General features: G+C 55.2%; 1 protein-coding gene across 1 annotated transcript; it reads left to right on the forward strand.

Moving 5' to 3' along the window:
* The first annotated feature begins 6245 nt into the window (after positions 1-6245).
* M1AP (meiosis 1 associated protein) lies at positions 6246-20898 on the forward strand. The gene is made up of 9 exons (XM_056855906.1): positions 6246-6485; positions 7528-7713; positions 12421-12601; positions 17178-17336; positions 17836-17992; positions 19240-19381; positions 19711-19917; positions 20232-20375; positions 20764-20898. The coding sequence occupies exons 1-9, from the start codon at positions 6246-6248 to the stop codon at positions 20896-20898; spliced, it is 1551 nt and encodes a 516-aa protein (XP_056711884.1).
* The last annotated feature ends 627 nt before the right edge of the window (positions 20899-21525 follow it).

Here is a 21525-nt window from a genome sequence, read left to right on the forward strand (position 1 = left end):
AGCCCTTGCCCACGGGCTGCCCCACCCCCACCCCCCCACCCACCCCCCGCTGGCTCTTCGCCACCAGCAGGAGATTTCTGGGGGCGGAGCCTGAGGAGGAGGGGAGGGGCTTCAGGGCCATAGAGTCCAGTTGCCGAAGGCGGCCATTTTCCTCCAGGGGCACCCACCTCTGTCGGCCGGCTGGAGATCAGTCCAATGAGCAGGAGATCTCCCGCTACTACCTGGCGGTTGGCAACCCTGCCTACTAGCCGGGCTCTGGGGGGGGGTCGCTAGGCCCCGGCTCCGGCCTGCCTGCCAGCCCACCCCAGCCCAGGCCGCAGGGCTGCCTCGGAGGAGGCCTCTGGCCCACCACGCCCTCCCCCCCAACCCCCCCGAGGGCCTTCGCAGCCCCCCCCCCCACTGCTCTCCTCAGCTGGGCCCGCAGACTGGCCCCCTCCCCCCACACCCCGGCCCCTTCCGCCCTGGCCAGGTGGTCCTCTGAGCAGCCGCAAAAAGGTGTGCTGGGGGCACCTGAGGCCACAGAGCCCCGGTCGCACGGAGGATGGGGGGGGGAGAGGGAGAGGGAGAACCCCCACCCCCCCACCCACCCCGGTCTCCCTGCCCGCTCGTGGCCTGCCTGCCAGGAGGGCCCCCGCTCGAGGGGGCCAAAGCCAGGCAGGCGGCGAGGCGTCTCTGGGACCGCTGGCCTGCCTCCGCTGCCGGGCCCGTGGAGCCGTTGGGCAGCTGGCCCCTTGGCCAGAGCTGCTGCTGCTGCTGCCCATGCAAGCCCCTCGTGGGGCGGGGAGAGGAGGCCGGTGGCACAGCAGCCGATGAGCAGTGGGGTTTTTTGCAAAAGCGGAGCCGTCCCGCAGCCCCTGGCTTTGGGCTGCACTTCCGGAGGGATCCCCACCCAAAACCACTTGGGGCGAGGGGTTATGGGCGAGAGTGAGGTCAGGACTGAGGGGAGCTCCCTTTCCTAAGCCCGTCTCACCTGGGCCCCTCTTCTCTTTTGCCTCCTAGGGCACTGCATTCTCACACCTCCCCTGCCTTTCCTGTGAGAGGTGGGCTGGGTTTGGAACCCTGCCAAATAGACAGGTAAGGAAAACAGTGTGGAGAAAGACGCCTCCCAGCCTCTGGCAGAGAATCACTAGAGACTGACTTCTTGATTGATTGATTGATTGATTGATTGATTGATTGATTGATACCTTTCCTATGTTGCCTCTCCAGAGAACCTCAGGAAGTGTCTTATAAAGTATAACTTGATAATACAGATTAAAAAGCATAACAACATGTTAAAAACCTTGCCAGAGCATCAAAACAGCATAAAACATTTAGCGGCTTAAAAATGAGTTTTCAGGCTAGAAGCAGGCTGTGAAACAATTCAAAAAGACACACACACACCTCCGCATTGATTAAAAGCCTTGCTAAAAAGGAAAATGTGGGACCTGGCACAGAGGCAGCCTGGGAGGTCCAAAGGGCCACCACACACACCCCTCACCTTATGAAGGGCCACCCTACTCCTCTTCACTATCTGCCCTGCACCCACCTGCTGTGCCCATGCTTCTCACTGGCCCATGCGCAGTGCAGCCGGCGAGACGGAGCATGGAAGCATGGCTTGGCTCAACCTCTCACGAGCCAACTGTGCCCAGGTCAGTAGGACCCAGCTGGGCACCACCGTGCTCCTACTCTGGAGGTACTCTGCAAGGGCCAGCACAGGGCCAGGTGTGACCATGCACATGCTCAGGTCAGCACAGGAAAAAGCTGAGGGCTGCCATGCCTGTGCTCCTCTTTGCCAGTGGCACCATGCCTAGAAGGACACAGGGCAAATGTGGGTGCTGCCGTGCCCACCTTCTTGCCAGCCGTAGCCTTCAAGGCTGTATCCCGCCAAGATTTTCCCCAGTGAAGTGAACGGCCCACCTGCCCCGGACACCTCAAGGAGATACAGGAGGTGCCTCCCTGTCTGAAGGCCAGGGCACAGAGGGCAGAACTTGAGAGGAGGATCTGAAACTGGCAGGCATGACAGTGCGGGTCCTTCAAGCACCCTCGCCCCAAGCCATGTGTTGTCTTAAAAGGAAGAGCCAGCACTGTGGATTGTGCCTGGAAACAGGTGGGGAGCCAGTGCAGATCTGCCAGCAAGGGCTGATCCGATCCCTATAACCCGCCCCTGACAGTAGCACGGCTGGCTTATTTTGGGCCAGCTGAAGTTTCTAGACACTTCCCAAAGGCAGCCCCGTGTAGAGTGCATTACAGTAATCTAATCTGGGGGGGCGATCAAGGCCTGGGTCACCGTTCGAGCCCACCTTGTCTCTCTCCCAGCAGTGGCTAGATTGTCTCTGCTGCCTTTGGGGCTTTTATCTTCTCCTGTCTCCGGCCTCCGGTGCCATGTGCTAAGGCCTCCCATCTGGGCTGCCACAAAGTGCTGTTGTACTTGGGACTTTCTCCTGTACGGGCCCTGGGGTAGTTTTGTTGGGCTGTTATGTAGGTAGATGGGCTGATGGTCTGGCCTGGCGTCGGAGAGCTTCGTTCCTTTATTCCCATGGCAAGAAGCGCTTCCTCTGAATCCTAATCCTCCATCTAGAACTGGGCACATTCTGCTGGAATCCCCTGGGCTCAGCTCTTTCCTTGTGAGATAAAAGGGCTGCTGCTTGTGGCTCAGGGAGGCACCTCTGGAATATGATCAAACCATTGTTATTAATCTTCTCCTCTGTTAACTGCAGTAATTAGGTGTGTTATTCAGCCCCTGAAGGCGAATATTGCAGCACTTCCCGACTCTCACGGGGTCCTCCCTTGGCTTTTGTAGAACTGCGGAGGCAAAAGCAGCATCAAAGAATTCTAGACCCTAACCCTCTGCAGTTCCCCTGATCTTAAGCCATTATTAAGAACATAAAAATGGTCTCGCTGGATCACTTTAATCCAGGATTTGATCTTCAGTAAAAGGCAACTCAGTTTCTTGAAGGTTCATAAACGGGCTGGTGGTGATGGTCATCTCTTATCATTTGCCCCAAGCTTCTAGTAGTCTGAGGTAGACTGCTTTGGAACATGCAGTCTACCTCAGACTACCCTTGATCTGTGCTCATCCAGATTCTGTTTTGAAAAGCTGCTGGACACCTCTCCCATTTCCTGACCAGTCTTAGACACCTTCTTACTGGCCATGTTCTGGCACCACCGTTTTTCACTACTTGGCTCCTTGCAGTTCTGCAGTGGGGCCGTCTGTTCCTCAGGATGCTTCTCTGGGTCTTGTGGCCACAGCATTTTAGAGCAAAATAGGGCAGCCTGCTCTTGACCTGGCCTTTCTGACTTCCTGTTTTTGCTGTTCAGAAATTCATTAGGATATTAGGGTTTTTAATAATAAGAGCAGTTCAGGGGCGGTGGGTTCTCCCTTCTTGGAGGTGTTTAAGTGGTGGTTGGGTGATCATTTGCCAGGGAAGCTTTAGATCATCCTGCATAGTTCAGGGGTTTGGACTGGATGGCCCTTAGGCCCCTTCCCACTGTTTATTCTAATTGTAATTGTATGACTCATTTCTCAGCCTTACAGTTTCCCCGTGTCACCCAGATTAAAACTCACAACAATTCTAATAATTTATATGGGACCTTTCAAGGGACCAGAGCGCTTGCAATTTACGTAAAGACTCTGCCCTTCTAAACCAGATCCATTTTCGTCCATGAAGACTTTCAGCTGTAATGCTGCATTTCTGCTCAAAACAAGTGTGTACATATTCGCACCCACACCCACACCGCCTCGGGTTAATCTCTGTGTGTTCCGCCCATAGACTCCTCAGTAAACAGTCCTATTTTGTGAGTCACTCCGCAAGCGCTCTGGTACTCCAAGGCAGTCATTTTTCTGCACAGTCCAAGGCTTCCCAGCTCTGTATCTCCCTGTGCAAAGGGTGATGCCGCAGAGGTCTCGAGCCGCTGCCTGGTGCTTTGGCCCAATGGTTGAATGTGAACAAATGGAAACCTGGTTACCTGAGGGTGAGAAGCCCTAACTAGACTGAGGGTGAGAAGCCCTAACCCACTCCGCAGCCTCTCACTCCGTTGGCTGCCCACCAGTTAAAAGGTTCAGCTCAAGTCACTGGCTATTTATTCAGGTATTTAAAACATTTTCCGCCTTCCTTATGGAGCTCAAGGCAACTTACAACTGTGCTGTAGTGGCAGCTGCAAATTGCACAAGCTGCAAATTGCACAAGCCTGCCCCCCAGGTGGAACACGGAGGCATCACCTGCCATCCGCAGTATTGGATTGGTCTGGTGATTAGGACCCCCCCCCCATCTGGCTTTGCTCCTTCCTTTCTAACAAGACTTTGCTGCTCCCCTTGCCCCATGGGGAGGGGAGGGAGCCCTGGAGATCTTTCTGTCCAGGCGAGCGGGGCACCTTCCCTGCCCACGACCCCGAGCCTGCCATTTCAAGCTCCCTTCCGGGGAGGGGGAGGGGGCTTCCCAGGGTGAAAAGAAGGGGTTGGGGAGAAAGGGAGTGCCTTGATAAGCAGTCAGAGTCCACAGCAGCTCAGCTGGCCTACTGCGCAGCAGCGGGAGAGCCTCCTTCTTTCAGATCATGAGATTATGCTGCCAGGATGCAGCCCTTGCTGAAGGATCCGGCGTTTTCTCCTCCTTTTAACTAGAATCGAGGGCAGATTGCAGGCCAGTCACTTGCTTATCAAGTAGAGGCAGCCTGTTCCACCGTTATTAGCACTGACGGTCCGCTCTCTGCCTGCGCGAAGCCACTTGAAAGGAGCTTGGTGCTGGAGGGGGTCCACATCAGGAATTCCGGGCTCCTCCTCCTCCAATACTCTCTCTGCAGCCATCCAGGTGACTTCAGGCAACCCTCTGCCTGTAGGTTTGCATTAAAGGAAGCTATGGACCAACTGCAGCATCCCTCCTCTACTACTGCACCAGCATAGGACTGTGCCCGCTTATTCCAGGTGAATTATCCCAGAATAGTCTGACCATCCCAGATGGTTTTCATCGAATCATAGAGTTGAAAGGGATCACCAGGGTCATCTAGTCCAACCCCCTGCACAATACAGGAAACCCACAACCACCTCCCCCCTACACCCCCAGTGACCCCCACTCCATGCCCAGAAGATGGCCAAGGTGTTTTGTGCCAATACACTCCATGTACCTGTAGGTATTGAAAGGTGGAGCCACAGGGCTTGTTTCCTCTCTCCTTGCCGGCTCCCCCACATGAAGGAAACGTCTGGGGAGTTAGAAGACAGGGGAGAGCACCTCCACTTGCCCTGAGGGAGGGGGAGGAGCTTCCTGCTGGACTCAAGGAAGACCTGTGAGGAGGCAAGTTCCCCCCACCCACCCACCCATTCAGGAATGCTGGGGGGGGGCACAGCAGCTGGGGCTGTGCCCTGCAAGGGGCCCGCTGTCTTCTGACCCAGCACGTGGCTGATTCGGAGGCAGCATTATGGGGATGCTCCACAACCCAGTCTTGGGTTTGGAGGCCCAACTAAAGGGAAAGCTCCCTGGGGAATCCACCACAGATGGCTCCTTCTGGAGGCCCCCCGCCATGGGAGCCCGACATGTGCTGAGGATGTCAGTGCTCGGGAGCTCCCCCGCCCTGGCCCCTCCCCCCCATGGCTTGTCAGAGACCCTAAGCAGGCTGGCTGACCCGGTGAAAAGCTTGCTGGCTGAGCCAGCAGTGAAGTCTGACCAAAGTACCCGGCGTGGAAGCCGCCTCTTAGCATGCCAGCACAGCTGCCCCCTCTTGCGGGTGGGCTGATTGGAAGGGGCACAGCCCTTTCGAAGGAGATGCGGGGGGGTGGCTGCCAAGTCACACAGAAGAGTTTGGCTTCAGCATCACACTGCGCTCTGGCCCAACACTTTTCTCGTGGCCTTCCTTTGGCAAGCAAGAGCTGACTTTAGCATATCACGTGGTCTTTGACCCTGGGATCGTGTGGCCCCCAAACATACGCTGCCTTCTGATTTTGTAAAGGGAGAGATCTCAAAGTAAGTCAGTGCCACACTTTGCAGTCTTAATTTTCCTCTTCCACAACGAGCTAGTAGAGCATGTCTAAAGTAGGGAGGTGGGTGTCTGACCCGGGCTGTGATCAATGAGTGAGCCAAAATAGCCAGGTGGCTTGGGGGTGTGGGGTGCGTGGTGCTCATGCACACTCATGAATCTAAGCCTTGGAAGTCTGGGACCATTCCTTCAGACCAATTGCCACAGTACGAAGGGTGCGCGAGTGTGCGTGATGTTCGTTCTTGTCTGTGCTTCTCCCTTCGCAGGCAGGCAGCCAGAACTCCAGTTTCACCTGGGGCACCATGAACTTCGGAAGGCGAGGGGGACCTGCTGGCGAAAGCCCTGCTCCTCATTCTCGGCAGCCCTGGCGGATCCTCGTGGTGGACGTTCGTGCCCCTCACTGGGCCCACGCCTGCCGCCAGACCTGTGAAGCCCTGGAAAACATCTTGGCCCTGGCTGGCAGCCTGGTGGGCCTTCCCCGCATCCCCCAGCTCAGCATCTACGTGGCCCAGAGCCAGCCGGAGTGCCTGTTGCCCTTTGTGGTGAGCGAGGCCGGGGGGTGGGGGGTCGGGCAAAGCCAAGCCGATCCCCACTGGGACGGGACGTGTCCGCACTGCGGAGGTAGTTTGTTTTTCCTGCTGGGAAGCTGGCGTGCTCAGGGCAGCAGAGCAGGGGGTGCGGCCAGACAGATGGAAAGCGAAACGCAGCTAGCGAACCGTACTTGAAGTCAGCCACGGTGCCTGCCTTGAGAGGAAAACGTTATGTGGGAACCAGCTCTGTGGTTTACTGTCATGCAGCAGGTGGAAGAGCAGGCAGGGTTGCCCTGTTGGAACTTGCCACTGCGGTTAACATAGCAGAAGGCAGGGCGATTCGGGCCCTCTGGGCATGCCACGGTTCATTCCACCATCATTTGGGGCCCACAAAAGGTGTGGCAGGCCCCCACGTTGGGCTCTGAATCTCGTAGCCTCTGTACGTAAAGGGAGGGCTGTGCCGGTGAGCCCGAGGCTGGTCCGGGTTGGGGGAATGCTGGAGCCCTCTCCGCCAGGCATCGTGGTCCTGGAGGTCCATGTCGGGCCTAGGAATCAAGTTCCCAGCAAGGTGCTGCCCACACACGCCTGGCAGGCAGTCCAGACTTTGTCATGTGTGAATGGGCCACAGAGCACAATCCTGAGCCAGGCGCCTCCAGCTTTGCTCGCCTGGCAGCAGTGGTGGTCCCCACCTTTGCTTTAGCCTCCTCTCAGCCAATGACTTGGCCTCTCCTCTGCCTGCACTGGCCAGCCCTGGCAGGTTTCAGAGGCCTCTGTAGCTCTGTAGACCTGGTCTCAGCATGCCCGTCACTCCTGGGGTTTGGCATGCTGCCCACAAACGGAGCACTGCTCCTGGCATCCCAGCGTGGTGCCCTGTGCACACAGCCAAAGGGAGCAGGGTGGTCTGCGTTAAGCAGCACCGCCTGCCACTGACAAGGAGGCAAGCGAGAGGATGAGAAGCCAGGAGGGCCTCCGGGCAATCCGGGGGCCCTCCTCTCTCGGCTCTCAGCCTCTCGCCGGGCAGCTTAACAGTGGCTCCTTTCTCCCCTGGTTGCAGCCGGTGAGAGGGGGCTTTGCCCGCATCCAGAGAGGCCTCGCGGAGCTCCGTGCCTTCCCAGCCGAAGGGGCGCTTCCGCCCAGGGAGGAGGCGGTGACCCAGGCGGTGAAGGATGGGCTGCAGCAGTTTAAGCAGTTCATCAGGCAGAGTGCAGCAGGCGCCCCCCTCAACAGCTCCTCCGTTGAGGTAAGAAGAGGGTGGGAGCTGGCAAGTGAGCGCAGAAACAGAGCTGTCCCCAGGGCTTTGGGGGCCCCAGGGGAACTGGGACTTAACAGAGGAAAGTGAGACGTCTCTTCTGGTGTCACACACTCACAGGACTCGCTGCTGGTGAAGCCATCCCATCCGCCCCCAGTCCAGCTGCTGCCGAGCCTTGCCCAAAGAGATGACCTCCCACCCCCCGGTGCCAGCCAGGCTGGCATGGAAAGCCCACAGATGAACCCAGGGCTGAGCTGCGGTGTCCCACCAGCCATACTCCATTCTGCTTCCCTTCCCTGGACCCGCAGCACAAGCTGGGGAGTTCGGCAGCCACCTCTGAACTGCCCCCACCCCTGCTGACACTCGGGCACGCCTTCTGTCCTCTCTGGCAAAAGGGAGCCCCATCTAAATGGAGGTTCTGTCTCCAAGAGCTGCTCCCACATGAAGGTGCAAAACCTTGTCCCGGCCAAGAAGCAGCAGCAAACAACGTGGGTGTGGTTCGGAATGGCATCCACCCCGCCCCCGTCCCCATGACACTCATGAATGGCTCCCCACTACCCCTTTGCAATACCTGCACCCCCCCACACACACAAACACTGCCCCAGCTTGGCCTGGCAACTCCCCTTCTCCCATCCCAGCTGAACCACGTCATAAATCTGTGCTGCTGCTTTCTCAAAAAAGGAGATAAGATTAGTCTGACATGACTTATTCTTGAGAAATCCGTGCTGGCTCTTAGTGATCAGATCCATCCTTTCTAAATGCTCAAGGACGGACTGTTTGATGATTTGTTCGAACACTTTTCCTGGTATAGAAGTCAAGCTGATGGGTAGTTACCCGGATCCTCCTTTTTCCCCTTCTTGAAGATGGGGACAACATTTGCCCACCTCCAATCTGCTGGTACCTCAATGGTTTGCCAAGACTTTTCAAAAATAATGGACAGAGGTTCAGAAATTACATCTGCAAGTTCTTTGAGTACCCTTGGGTGCAATTCATCTGGCCCAGAGGATTTTGTTTCATTTAAAGAAACCAGGTGTTTGTGCACTACCCCAATGCCAATTCTAGGCTGCAAATCCCTTCCCTTATCACATGTTTGGTTTATGCCATGTTGAGCACCACTTCCCTCATGAGAAAAGACTGAAGAAAAGTAGGAATTGAGGAGTTCTGCCCTCTCTTCATCTCCTGTTACAATTTCACTTTCTGGTCCACGCAATGGGCTTATCTTGTCCTTGTTCTTACTCCTATTCTGTACATAGGAAAAGAACCCTTTTTTGTTGCGTTTAGCATCTCTTGCTAGCCTAAGTTCATACTGAGCTTTAGCTTTCCTAACACTCTCCCTACAAGAACTAGTTATTTGTTTATATTCCTCTTTGGTTATAAGGCCCTCCTTCCACTTCCTAAATGAGTCTTTTTTATTTCTCAACTCTTTAAAAAGCTGTTTATGGAGCCACCCTGGCCTCTTTAGGCTCCTCCCATTTTTCTTTCTCAAAGGGATGGTTTGGGATTGCGCCTTCAGTATTTCATTTTTAAGAAACACCCACCCTTCTTCAACTCCCTTCTCCTTAAGTATTTCCGACCATGGGATTCTACCTAGCATAAGGTTAACTTTGTTAAAATACTCTTTTAAAGTCCAACCTATATGTCTGACTACATATAGGTTTTCCTTTCCCCAAGATTTTAAATTCCAAGAGTACGTGGTCACTACTACCCAGGGTGCCTACTACTTTAACCTCATCGACCAGTTCTTCCCTGTTGGTGAGAATCAAGTCTAAGATAGCAGAACCCCTTTTTTCCCTGTCCACCTTCTGGAATAGGAAGTTGTCAGCAAGACAAGTCAGGAATTTATTGGATCTTGCATTTTTAGCAGCGTTGGACTTATCCAGGTAATTAAAATCTCCCATGACCACCATATCCCTTCTCTTTGAGAACTTTGTGATCTGGTCTAGGAGCGTCCCATCCAAGTCCTCTGCCTGGTTTGGCGGTCGATAGCAGACCCCCACCAGAATATCACGATTATTTCTTATTCCTTTTATGTTTACCCATAGAGTCTTGACTGCACTACCATGCTCAGATTCATGTACTTCTTCACAAGTGTACACATCTTTGACATACAGTGCTACTCCTCCCCCCTTTCTTATCTGTCTATCCCTTTTAAACAAGTTGTACCCCTCAATCTTAATATTCCAATCATGAGTGACATCCCACCAAGTTTCAGAAATGCCTATTAGGTCAAAATCCCCTTCCTGTATTAGGGCTTCGAGTTCTTCCTGCTTATTTCCCATACTCTGCGCATTAGTGTACAGACAATGGAATCCATGGTTTATGTACCCCGTGGTTTTCGTTTCTGTACTTACCTGTGAGTTTATGTTTCCTTGCTGTCAGCGAGGGCATGCAGTCGAGCCCCGGATAGCAAGCTCCGTGTTTCCCCCCCACACACCTTTTGGTCCTGTGGGAAAGTCTCTTCAGGTTGGGAGAGAGGTGCTATGGCCAGAGGCTCCGATGTCTTCATTTCAAAGTAGCCTTCCTATTGTAAATCTACTCTGATCTCTAGGTGTGATTTTGCCGGAACCCTTCTAGTGTGTGCATCCTATAAAGCTGATCTGTAAAATCTCCCTCTCCATTCTAACCTTAAGTTGTATAGACCACTGAACTCGTTTGCTTTCTAAATAAAACTTTTAAAAACTCTCTGCAACGTCTGGAGCGAAGTTTATTATTCCTGAGATGCAACGAGGTCCTGGAGTCTGACACTTGCATACATGCTACTCCCTGCAAATCTTTATTGTTCTCGTCTCCAGGTATTGTCAGCATACAATGCTTTAAGTTGTTGTCTCGCTCCCCCATAAGATTTAGTTTAAAGCCCTCCTGATCAGGTTTGCAAGGCTCTCACCAAACACATTTTTTCCTACCCTCGTGAGGTGTAAACCATCCCCCGACTGAAGAGCTTCTTCTCGAAAGCGTAAGCCATGGCCCAGAAATCCAAACCTTTCTTGACGACACCACCTATGCAGCCAGTCATTAATTTGGAGTATTCGTCTTTCCCTTCCTAAGCCACTACCTTCAACAGGCAGAACAGATGAAAACACAACCTGTGCCCCCAGGTCCTTCACCGTCTCACCCAGAGCCATGTAGTCTCTTTTAATACGTTCTGGGCTGTGCTGGGCAATATCATTTGTTCCCACATGAACGAGCAAGAGTCGTTCATGTGGACTTGATGAGTCTTCCTACCCTTTCTTGATGAGTCTTGATGAGTCTTCCTACCCTTTCTGTCACATCCTGGATGCGTGCACCCAGTAAACAGCAGACCTCTCGGGACAACAAGTCAGGTCGGCATACTTTAGACTCTACCCCCTCAGTAGGGAATCCCCAATTATGAGAACATGCCTCTTCCTACATTGTGGAGCGGAATATCGAGTCCTCTCATGCACAGGAGCCTGAGAAGTTTCTTCCACGCTTTGGGGGGATAGCCCTTGTTCCAGTGGTCCAGAATCAGTATCTATTGGGAGATCCTGGAACCGATTGCTGAGCAAGAGAGGATCAGGATGTGTCCTGATTTTCCTACTCCTGTGGGCCACATTCCTCCTTGCATCCTCCTCCTGTGTTGCTTGTACCTCCGCTTGTTCAGATTCCTTACTCTCCTGCTTCTGTTGCTCGCTAAAGAGAGCTTAATGAGTTCTGTCCATTAACTCTTCACCTTGCTTTAAAAAATGGAGTGTGGACAAGCGTGCCTCAAGACCCTGCCTATCTTCTCCTCCAGCAGGGCTACCAACTTACACTTGCTGCAAGTGTAATTAATGTTACCCTCAGGTAAAAAGACAAACATGCCACAGACCTTGCATGTTACTGCCTCAGCTCCCTCACTAGCCACAGTGCTGTGATCCATTGCTGAAGTTTCTTCCCTAGGCTACTCTGATAGTTCCCCTGACAAACCTTATGTCAATGCTCCCTCCTTGAAAAAGTAAAACACTCAGCACACAAAAAAAAATATTACAGGGCCCCAGGCCAGACCGCCAGGCTAAGAGCCCTTGTGCTCTCGCCCTTCGGCTCGCGCCAAAGGCTCGCGCCTCTGGCAAGCAGACCCTGTTTAAATACTTTCAGCCCCACCCCTCAGCAATCAACAGCACAGCAATTACCTTCAGCCAGCTGAGATGTGTCTCAGGGGTTCGCTGCCCCCTCAGCCATGCAGCCGCTGTGGGAAATGTTTGAAAAGTCTGCAGGGGCCCGGTTTGGCTTGCGATCATGGTGTGGGCAGAGGAGGGTCGCCTTCCTCCTCCACCCCCGCACCGTGTTGCCAAGCTGGAGTGAGGATTTGCCACACTTCGAAGTCTCATCTAGTTTGTCCCTTTGAAGTTCAGGGACAGCCTGGTGAACAATTAACAGCCCCAGATCACCACTTTGCAAGCGGGGACTCGCACCCAGGACATTCCACCATTCAAACCACGACATCACACTGTCATAATCATTCCTGTGCCAAGTATGGTGCCAGTGCAGCTGTGCCCAGGATGCCAGATCCTGCTCGCTGGTGTTCCCTGTTTCAGTGTTTGGAGAGGGAATCCACCCGCTGCCTTAGGCCTACCCTTTGCCTGGCACATCGTTGGGAAACCACAGCCCTTTCTGAGTGGGACCCCCTGGGGCAAAGCGGCAACTCTGGCACAACGCACGGATGGTTCTCCCTGAGTCACTGCAGCGCGGTTGCTCTTCCAGATCACAGTCCTGACTGGCCAAGTTGGCACAGAGATGGTCAAGCAACTGGAGGCTGGGCTGCAGGGCGCTGACCTGGTCAGTCTTCACCAGCTGCAAGTGGTCATGATTGGAAGGGATCCGTTGCTGGACCCGTCAGATGCAGAGGGACTCGGCCGTGCCAGAGGAGAAGCCAACTGCATCGGTGAGTGTTGGAAATGGGTGGCAGAGGCCCTGGCGCGAGCCACTGCCTATCCTCAGAGCTGGTGCTGGGAAGGCCTGCACGGGGTTGGGAGGGGCCAGGTTGAGGGCAGAGCACCTGCTTGGCATGCAGAAGGTCCTAGGTTCGTTCCTGGTACCTCTAGTTAAAGGACCTGGCAGATGTTGTGAAAGACCTCTGCCTGAGACCCTGGAGAGCCGCTGCTTGTCTGAGTACACTGACATGGATGGACTGATGGTTGACTCGTTATAAGTCAGCTTCATGTGTACATCAGTCTGGCAGAGAGGGCAGGGAGCCCTGGTGTGCTTGACCGAGGCTGGCGGCCGACTCATGGTCTCGCCTCTGTAGAATCTTCTGTATGTGCAATGACGTGCCCTACAAATACTGCTTAAGTGTCTGCTGGAGGAAGGTACCGCCCCCCTCGATGGGCAGCGTCTAATCCGCTTGGTCCATCCTTTGCACAACCAAAGCTCTGTGCACCTGGCTCACTTTCCATTGTTCTCACACTGGAGTTGAGGTGTCCCAGTGTGGATAGAGATCTGCAGGGCTGGAGTAGACACAAGTGGATTCTCTAACTTGGGTTTGGAACGCTCGCCCAGAACCATGACCAATTTGGGGGCATGAAGCTCTGTGTCCAACCTTATGTGAGTTTTTTTTTAACATGGGGTTTATGCAATTGAATCAGAATCACAGAGTGGGAAGGGACCACCAGGCTCATCTAGTCCAACCCCCTGCACACTGCAGGAAACTCACAACTACCTCCCTACATACAATTGCTCTACTTACGTTGTTGTTTATGCACACATTTATATGATTGTGTATTCTAATCCAAAAATTCACACTCACTAGGCTAAGATTTGCTCTTAAATGCAGGTGACAAACCAACCAACCAACCAACATGGAAGTGGTTGTTCATAAATGGCAGCTTTTGTGTCCACAAATCAACATTGCCTGTATCAAAACCACCAGCTGACCTGCTGTCTGGCAGAGTGTGTGTGTGTGGGGGGGAGAGAGAAGTTTGAAGCATGCACCCCCCCTATATTAACTTCAAGACCCCTCTGCCCCATTCCAGGATCTGTCTCACTCAGCAGCTGAAGGAATCCAGGACTGTGATCCATTTTGTTTGGAAGAAGCGCTTTTCCTCCAGGCCTCATGAATCCCTCTAGTACCGGGATTCCCAAGCAGTCAGAAAGGCATCCGGCATCATGAACAGGGGGGAGGAATGAGGTCTGGGGGGCCCTGCCACCCCCCCCCCCCCCACAGCACACCCAGCCCAGCTCTGATCATTCTCCTGGATTGCTTGTGTGTGTGTGCATGGGGGGGTTGTCTTTTCAGTTTTCTCCTTACCTGGAGAGTCCCCCAAATGTTAAAAACCCCTGTTTTGTCCATGACAGCTTGAGATCCTCAAGGTTGCCATCAGAAAGAGGGGTTAATCCCCGCCATCTTTACCCTCCACATGTATGAGGAACTGCAGGAAAGAGCACCCTCTCCCTACACGCGCAGTCAGGGTCGCAAGAGTCTTATTCCCAATCAAAATCCGCTCCGGGCTGCAGCATGAACCTGGAGGGGAAAGAGTTATAGAGAGGGCAGGGAAAAAAACAGAGAGGAGGGAGAGCAGGATGCAGTTTGGATTTCTCACATTTGGCCAGGCATGATGTGAGGGACATTAAGCCAAGGTTCTGGGGGTGGGGTGGGATGTGTGTGTATGTGGGGTGGGGGTGTCCAGCTCTACCTGTTTGCATCCAGCCACACTAAAGATCGTGGCGGGGGGGGAGGTTCAGTCGGGTACTTTATGAGGCGCTTCCTCTGCTCCTGGACTGAAGTACCGTCACAGCCCACTTTCAGTGCAGCGGCTGCAATTCATGTTCTCAGTCCTTGCAAATAAAATACCTTGCGGACAGCAAACATATGAGTGAGTTGCCTCCAGAGTGAAATTGTGTCCCTGTGATGCGCTGGAAAGACAAACAGCCAGGACCAGAATAATAGCACATAGAAGCAGAGTTAAAATTAAAACCACCGCAAGACGAGTGCACCAGCAGCTCAGCCCTTGGTGGATTATCACCATCCGGAGAAGGATTTTGACTGAAAAGGCCATGCCGGGATGAATGCCAGGACCAATCTGGGCCTCTGCTGCCACCTGCTGGCCAGAGCTCTCCTTCATTCACTCTCATAGAATCATAGGCCATTTATGCAGGGTCTTGATGCTCGCTCAAAGCTCTTTTTAAAAATGCGACCTTTAAAATGCCTATTCACGGTCCCGGTGCAAAAGGAGAAATTCCACCCACCCCCACTCGCCTGCTCCTTCATTCCTATTTGCATAGTCATTAGCATGTGCATAGCTAATGGCAGCTGTGATTTTGCATGCTTGCTTGAGGGGATTCTTTGCGGTGGAGGTGGAGCAAACACAAAAGGTCGCGTTAAAGGGGCTCTTAAGAAATGCGAAGCAGGTATGCGCCAGCTTCTCAGTCACTTCCTGAATGAGGGTTCAGCATGAAAAACTCAAAAAAATATGCGGGGCAATTCAGCCTGGAATGCGCCGCTACTTACCAAGCATAAATGGTCATAGAGTTGGAAGGGGTCTCCAGGGTCATCTATCCAACCCCCTGCACAATGCAGGAAATTCACAACTACCTCCGCCCACCATACCCCCAGTGACCCCTACTCCTCGCCCAGAAGATAGCAAAAAAAAAAAAAACCTCCAGGATCCCTGGCCAGGAGGAAAATTGCTTCCTGACCCCAAAGTGGTGATTGGCATTCCCCTGGGCATGCAAGAAAGGGCTACAAGAGCCGAGCACTGGCTCCATCCCTTCCTGCCCTCCCTCTCATGATCTGCCTGAGTTCACAGAATCAGCACTGCTGTCAGATGGCCATCTAGCCTCTGCTTAAAAAGCTTTCCTTTTGTGGGTGATTTTTCCTTTGGATGGATGGGGTGGGAACTATGCCTTAATAGTGGTCGGGAAAGGGCAGGTTAGAAATGGAATTAATAACAACAACAGCAATGGTTTTCTCTGGGCTGCTGGAGCGGAGACAGACAATGTCTCTTCCCTTCCTTGGTCCGGAGCCTCCTGAGCCTCCTCCGGCATTTCTGGCTGATCCCTTCTGCTCTTTCCTTGGTCAGTGGCAGGAATGCTTGTATCATCGACTCTCCTGTTGCTAACCAGCTCAGGCAGATCTCCCTGTCTCTGCTCCTTGAAGTCAGGAGGGTCTTAGCTTCATTTTCTAGGGGTGCAGATGGGGAGATTTACCACGGGAAAGTCCTTTGAATACACCGTTTCTCCCAGCAGGGTGGTCACCCAAGGAAAACTTGGAGCTGTGGCAGAGGAAACGGTTTTTTTGTTCACTCCCAGATTATTAGCCCTTGATCAGGAAGAGAGACCTATTCAGGCTGCCCTTTGTAGGGCAGCCAGAGCTCCAGCGTTTGAATGCCTGGACGGTTCACCGCTGACTTGGGGACTCTTTCCGTACTGAACCCGTCTCACAGGGTTGTTTTGAGGGTAAAATGGGACGCACACTGTGCTGAGTGCCCTGGAAGCAGAGTAGGTTTTTAAAAAAATTGTAGCTCAAAAGAGGTGGGAAAGTGAACCTGGGTGAGCTCACGGGGAACTGTTTTCACAAGACAGCATGGCTTGGAACAAAAACATTGGTGAAATGCAAAGTGACTTTTCAGATTTGGGGGGCACATCCAATGTGAGACATAGGAAAGGAGACTCCAGTGAAGCCAGAGGTATTAACATCTCTGGAAATTTTGAAGCCACAAAAAACAGTGAGGCTCTCATGGGAGGAGCATATGGGGAGAAGCGGCCCTGCAAATATGTAGGGTCCAAGGCCAGCGTGGTGTGGTGGTGAAGGTGTCAGACTAGGACCTGGGGAAACCCAGGTTCAGATCCCTACCCACACCATGGAAACTTGCTGGGTGACCTTGGGCCAGTCACACACTCTCAGCCCTGACCCTGGCTAGTATTTGGGTGGGAGACCTCCAAGGAATACCAGGGGTGTCACAGAGGCAGGCAATGGCAAACCACCTCCCATCATCTCTTGCCTTGAAAACCCTACCAGGGGTCGGCGTAAGTCAGCTGCGACTTGACGGCGAAAAAAGGGGGGGCCATGAAAATGAGAGCCAGTATCTCGAATTGAACCTTGAAACTGTCTGGTAAGCAAGCCAGAGGCTGCTTGACAGTTGTAGTAGACGTACTCCTCCTAGTGAGCTGCGTCATTCTGTACCAGCTGAAGTTTCTGAGCTCAGTTCAAGAACAGATCCTTGTATGGCGCATGACACGAGTCTAGTCTTGATGTTACCATTGCATGAATATGTGTGGCCAATAAGGCCGAGTGAAGGCAGGAAGCCACCTTCAGGACTGAACAAAGCTGGGAGAAAGCAGTGCGTGTTTCGGTGGGAGGGGGGCTGCAGCTGCATTAACTTGCTTCTCCAGCGATAATGCTGGATCCAGCCTGGCTCTTCGGGTCCTAACTGAGCAAGTGAGGGTTGGTGTATCCTGCCAGAACTTGCAGTGCGTGGCTCTAATGAAGCACCTGGCACGTGACTGACTCTCTTCCCTTGCAGAGAACGCCATGCTCCTGGGCACAGCCATTGACCTCCAGGCCATAGAGAACGATCGCTTGGCCTTGGAGACTTTCTTCAAAGCTTGGCTACATGACTGCGGCACAGACCAAGAGCACCTCCACCTCCTCTTGCCTCCTTGCGCAGCCGGGGCCAGCCCAGGTGAGTTGCCTTCCCGCAGCACTGAGCCTCGCTGACACGGGGGGTGGGGGTGGGCAGGGCTGGAGCTGGCCATGTGCCCACGACAAGGGTGGCCGTCCTGGTCTTTGTGGGAGCTGCAGGCCGGCATGGGCTTGGCCCACCAAAACAACAAGATGTCCAAAGAGCCTTCCAGGATGAGATGGAAGGCCCGTCTTGTCCAGAGCAGCCCGTTTCCACAATGAAGGCAACCCTCTCCCCAGGGACCCAGGCAGAGAGCCATCCTGCCTCTCAGTGGGGAGGTCCCATGTGCCACCGTAACTGCTAACCATTGTCCGGTGCTGCCATCCAGGACGGTGCTTAATCCCACACTGGTTTCAGAATGCTTGCAGGTGGCCTCTCCAGCCCCTGCTCAAGGCAGCTGGCAAAACCCAGAAGCCCCAACCCCCCATCAAGTCAAGGCAAGGGGGGGCATGCCTGGGCTCTCCTCCCCGTGCTCACCCGGCGTCCTCTGTCGCTCCAGCGTGTGTGAAATGCGACGTCCAGGAGAGGCTCCTCAGTCCTGCGCTCCTTCCTGCTGCCTGCAGCAGCAGCAACCCGGGAAACCCAGTCGAAGCCACAGGCCCCTTCTGGATGAGGGCTGGCCATGGCATGCCCCCACACAGACTCCGGGTGGTCAGGTACTCAGCGCAGGCAGGGCTTGAGGAGAAGGGAAGCAGAAGAGGGGCTGGCAGCGGCTCCCAGCATTGGGCAGGGGCAGGTCTGCTCAGCTGAGGCTCTGGATGATGTGGTTCCCCCCTCCCATTTCCCGGTTTCTGTCACCACCCCACAGAGTAGCCCCTGGGCCAGGCATGCAGTCGGATTGGGATGGGGCTCCTTGCCTTTGTGCGTAAGTCTGGCTCTGCTTCACCCCACCAAGATCCTAGTTTTCCTGGGAGAGTCAACACTCCCTGTGGTCATCCTTTGTCGGGGCCACAGAGGGCTCCCTGCCCTTTGCTGGCTCTCCATCGACCACAGAATTGGAAGGGGCCACACAAGCCATCTAGTCCAATTCCCTACTCAGGGCAGGATCAGCCTAGAGCGTCCCTGACAAGCGTTCATTCAACTGCTGCTGCTTGAAGACAGCCAATGAGAGGAACTCACCACCTCCCTAGGCAGCCGATTCCACTTACTGAACCCCTCTTAATGTAAAAAACATTTTCCTAATGTCCAGCCGGTACCTTACCTGTAATTTATGTCCATTATTGCGAGTCCTGTCCTCTGCTGCCAACAGGAACAGCTCCCTGCCCTCCTCTAAGTGACAGCCCTTCAGATACTTCAAGAGAGCAATCCTGCCCCCCCCCCCTCAACCTCTTCTCCAGACTGAGCATTCCCAAGTCCCTCAGCTTTTCCTCGCAGGGCTGGGTCTCCAGGCCCCTGGTCATCCTCATTGCTCTCCTATGCACCCGCTCCATTCTGTCCACATCCTTTTTGAAGTGAGGCCTCCAGAACTGCACACAGGACTCCAGGTGGGGCTTGACCTGTGCAGACCATACCACCACTCAGATGGGGCAAATGCTGAGGGAAAGGGTGTGGGCAGTCTGAGGCACTGAGGATGGGCAAGTGGCAGAGAGGCATGTGCTCCCCTGGCACACCCATGAGCCAACAACCCCCCCTTTTGAGGCTCTCCCAGGTCTTGCACCTCGCAGGGTTGGACAAGAGTACAGGTGGGCCGCCAGGAGCAGCCGGATTCATTCCCCCTGAGAAACAGCCGACCGCATCCCTAAAATATACCCCGCTCCCATCCATCACAGACAAAGCACGTGAATGGCAGTGGCCCAGCAGCAGGCCAGCCTGCAGAGGCCAGGTTGCCTGGTCGGGAGTGGAGGTGGGAGGGGAGTGGGGGTCACGGAGGCGTCCTCTTTGCTGGTGAGAGCTGCTGTTGCAGGGCGCTGAAGGCGGAAGGGCTGTGTGCTTCGGTGCTTTTCGGGTGCCCTCTCATCATCCGGCCCACCAGCTGCTGGCAGCTGAACTGGGATGAACTGGAGGCCAACCAGCACAGCTTCCAGGCCCTCTGCCACTGCCTGTGGGTGAGTACAGCCGGTGGGATGTGGCCGGGTGGGGCCAGGGCTGGCGTCTGCCAGCCCTTCGAGGGAACTCGCAACTCTGCTCCTCCTGGTTCTACCAGTTAAGGGCAGGCAGACCCAGGTGTCTCATGGGGAAACTGGCTCAGACTCCTGCGTTGTGGGCCCAAGAATCCGAGAGCCTGCAGAAGGCGTAATCCTGTCGTTTGCTGTCAGGGACAGACAATGTGCCATCTGCACCCCGTGGAAGGGAGGAGGGACCCCACCGTACCGATGCTGTGAAGCAGCCACTGTCAGCACTGTGACCGACGGCTGTGGTTTCCTTTCTCTTCCAGAGACGGGAGTGGGTGCTTCTGGCCCGGTGTGAGCCCTGGGAGGCAGGTCCTGGCTGGGGGCCCTCGGCAAACTCCTACCAGGTCCTCCTGCCTTCCAACTCCGCTTCGCTGCTGCTGCAGTCTGTCGCCGTCCGAGAGCTCCTTATGCCCTGCAGCTTCCCCCTCCTCCCCGAAGACCTGCCTAAAGAGGCACTCGGCCGAATGGAGGCAAGCGGGCAGGAAGCCCCCGGACCACCCTGGGGGCCCCCTCTGCTCTTGTGGGTGATAAGAGCCAGCCCGGCACCCCAAGGTCACCCACGAGAACGGTGCAGTGTTTGGCCTCTGGCCATCCGCAGAGGGCACCTCAGCCGGCACTGGCCCCTCTCGGGGCCCTGGAGCCTTGCCGCCCGCCATCCTCCTATTCTGGGGGCACAGGCTGTGTGGCACAGCAGGATGGGACTGGATGGGTGTATTGGGGGCTGACAGGGCAGGCCGGGAAAGGACTGCCCCACCCACCCTTGGCCTTCCCCTTCTTCCTCTAGCGCATCCTGGAGGGGCTGCCGGTGGAGCCTGCCTACAACCCCCTGTGCGTGACGAATCACCTGTACAGAGTGCTGAGGAGCAGCATGGGCCGGTCGCAGGCCTCCAGACCACAGCGCACGGCTGGACGGCACCTGCCCCGCCAGGTACCCGGGGAGGGGGGAGGGGGGGGATGCACCACAGGCAGCCTGCTCAAGGCGGCATCACGGTCAGCACAGCAGGCATCGGTCGGGGCTCCACCCTGGGGAGCAAATGCCCAAGGGCAGCTGTGGGGCCGGCAGCCCCGGGAAAAGGCAGCCGCTCCCAGCCAGCCAGCCAGCCCCGTCTTTTTTTCAACTGGAAAAGCTAAGGGCTTGGACTTTTATCTGGCCTGGCCCCTCCTGCCCCTGGGCCCCCCCTTGTGGAAGTGCTGCCACCCCCACCCCCCAGTGAGCCTGCCTGTGTTCCTGGCAGGACTCGTGAGGGTGGGAGAGGAGGAGTAGCCCCTCTGCGCCCCCCCCCCACTGACCGCCTTTCCCTTCCTCCTGTCCACAGCAATCCAGCCGGCAGCCCCAGAGCAAGGCCCGGGCGGCTGTGGCTCCCCTGCGCGTGGGGCCCCCCCCACCGGCGAGCCCTGGACCCCTCCCGCTTTGCTCCAGAGAGGAAGAGGACTTCCTGGACACCCCCTAGAGCCAGACTTTTGTCCCACAAGGGCTGCGTATTGCAAGTCCCACTTGCCCCCCCCCAGGGCCCCTTGTGCAAAACCCGGGCCAGCCCCTGCCCAACACCCTTCTGGACCCCTCTGCTTGTCAGCACAGAAACCTCCCTCCCATGTGAAGCCCTCAGTCTTTGTGACCTGCTCACTCTGGCAGCCTGGCATGCGCATGAGCACCGTGCACGCCTCTTCCACCTGGCAGCTTCCAGTGCACGTGGGCTGCTCAATTGCACTGGGAGGGGGGGAGAATGGAAGAATGTATCACGTAGCTAGGCCTGCCTCTGCCCTCCAGGCCAACTGTGGGGCTCACCCTTGCTTCTCTCTCCCCTCCAGGAGCTAGTTCCCCCCCTCCCCCATGCTCACCATTTCTCCTCCTGCCCCCCCCCCATAGAAGCACCCCAGTGCCCTTCCTGTAGGGAGTTTTCGACCCTCACACCTGGTCTGGGAGGGCCAAGCCCCGCTGCACTTAGTGTGCAGAGCAGGGGCTGAGGCTGGAGGAGGGGGCCAGAGGTTTCGCCAGGGGCATCCCTCCAACCCAGGTCACAGCAGGCTTTCCCCATGCATGGGACCAGAGCCCCCACGTGCATAAACTGGCTCAGACC

Source organism: Euleptes europaea, chromosome 9 (genome assembly GCF_029931775.1).
Source record: "Euleptes europaea isolate rEulEur1 chromosome 9, rEulEur1.hap1, whole genome shotgun sequence".
In the NCBI taxonomy this organism is placed as follows: domain Eukaryota; kingdom Metazoa; phylum Chordata; class Lepidosauria; order Squamata; family Sphaerodactylidae; genus Euleptes; species Euleptes europaea.